The 1,764-nt window shown below is 28.9% G+C and overlaps 1 protein-coding gene across 1 annotated transcript; it reads left to right on the forward strand.

The window, feature by feature from the left end:
• The first annotated feature begins 866 nt into the window (after positions 1–866).
• LOC137833352 (non-specific lipid-transfer protein AP10) lies at positions 867–1,211 on the forward strand. Its single transcript, XM_068641703.2, has one exon. It carries the CDS (start codon positions 867–869, stop codon positions 1,209–1,211), a length of 345 nt encoding a protein of 114 aa, XP_068497804.2.
• The last annotated feature ends 553 nt before the right edge of the window (positions 1,212–1,764 follow it).

Raw genomic sequence — 1,764 nt, forward strand, 5'->3', positions numbered from 1 at the left:
TTTTTTAATGATTAATATATTTTAAACATTTGACTAAAACTAGAATTACGTTGGTACCATGTCAAAACTGACAGTGTACAATTTCAACGTTTGTTATGGCTTGTGGTAACTGACATTCAATTTCAACGTTAACGCATACTAACAGCCATCGTTACATTTCTGTGATTCTGGTTGAATCACTTCTAAACTAGATTTTATTTATTTATTTTTTATTTTTAATAAAAAAAAAGTAAAATTTCATTGATATGTACTGTAATATGCGTCACTTTAAGTTAATTTTAAGATTTTAAAATATATAAACAGTTTTGTTAAATAATAAAAAAGAGTAGAAACGAATTAACACAAATTTGAATTAATATTTAAAAGCAACCATGGCCAAATAAATGTTTAAAAAAGTAATAGACTAACTTGACTAAACTAGTTTTACGTTAAGATGCAAAGGAAATACAAAAATTATTGATGAGTTATAAGAGTTTTTGACTAAGCTAAGGAAAAAAAAGATGAAACATGGTAAACATAATTTGAATTATTTTAAGCTTACTAACAGTGTAAAATTACATTGGAATGTATTGTGATTTGCGTTACTTTCAGTTAATTTTAAGACTTAAAAATATATTATGTTAAATAATAAATAAGAGTAGAAATGAATTAACATATATTTGAATTAATATTTAAAAGCAACCCTTGACCAAATAGGTTGACTAAAGTAGTTATACGTTAAGATGGAAAGGGAAATAAAAAAATATTGATGAGTTATACAAGATGCATAGTATTAAGTGTGTATATAAGGAATGGGATGGTAAGAATGATGAAGAGATAAGTTGATAAGAGTGAAAGCAGAGAAGCATAGAGAATAAAGAGAAAAGATGAAGGTTTTGGCTATGGTGATGTTTGTTACGGGTTATGGTTTGGTCATAACAAGATTGAGTGAAGGTCAAATGTCTGCTAGCTGTGATGAGTATAATCCATTATTTTCACCATGTGTGCCTTATTTGGTTAATCCAGACTTTGGGATTCCAAGTCCAAGATGTTGTGCTGGAGCTGGTCAGGTGTTTGGAAAAGCCAACAATCCTGCAGCTATTAAAAAACTTTGTACTTGTCTGGTTGCCACTATGCCTAATTTGTCGTTTAAACCTGAGAAATTGACACAACTCCCAGCAGCCTGCAAGATTAAACTTTCATTTCCTATTGATAAGTGCATAAAAGCTTGAACTTATTCAACTGCTCATACCATACATTCACACTTCAATGGTTAAGTTTGATGCATGTAAAACAAATAAATATTATCAAAGGAGGTATCAACTCTTTGCAATTACTATTATTATTAGTCTACAACTTTTTATTTATTTATTTATTTATGCATTTTGTGTGGATTAATTGTGTGATTAATTAAATTAAATAAAGTATTTTGGATGTTTTCACTTACATATAAAATCACATTTGAGGTAAAGATTAATAAGTTGGTACATAGTAACTAACCAACAAAAGTAAGAGATGAGAATACTTAAAAATTAAAAAACATATAACCTCAAACAAATCATAATCATATCTTGCATGTTTCCAAAGGCAGGAGGTTGTTACTGTATTAGTGTATAGAAGCTCTCTGAGGATAAGGTCTTCTTGGTTTTGGATTTTGTTTGTCGTTTGTTCTGGATGGACAATTTTAGAAAGGGAAGTGATACCCGTTATAGTCTGATGGGTATCATGTTTTTTTTTTTCTGTAAACGGGTTGGGATAAATATTAGTTGTGTGGCTATTTAATAA

Source organism: Phaseolus vulgaris, chromosome 6, assembly GCF_051622355.1.
Source record: "Phaseolus vulgaris cultivar YP4 chromosome 6, ASM5162235v1, whole genome shotgun sequence".
Lineage (NCBI taxonomy): Eukaryota > Viridiplantae > Streptophyta > Magnoliopsida > Fabales > Fabaceae > Phaseolus > Phaseolus vulgaris.

Excerpts from the sequence above, each read along its gene's own strand:
- LOC137833352 (XM_068641703.2), top strand. The coding sequence starts at position 867 with ATGAAGGTTTTGGCTATGGTGATGTTTGTTACGGGTTATGGTTTGGTC.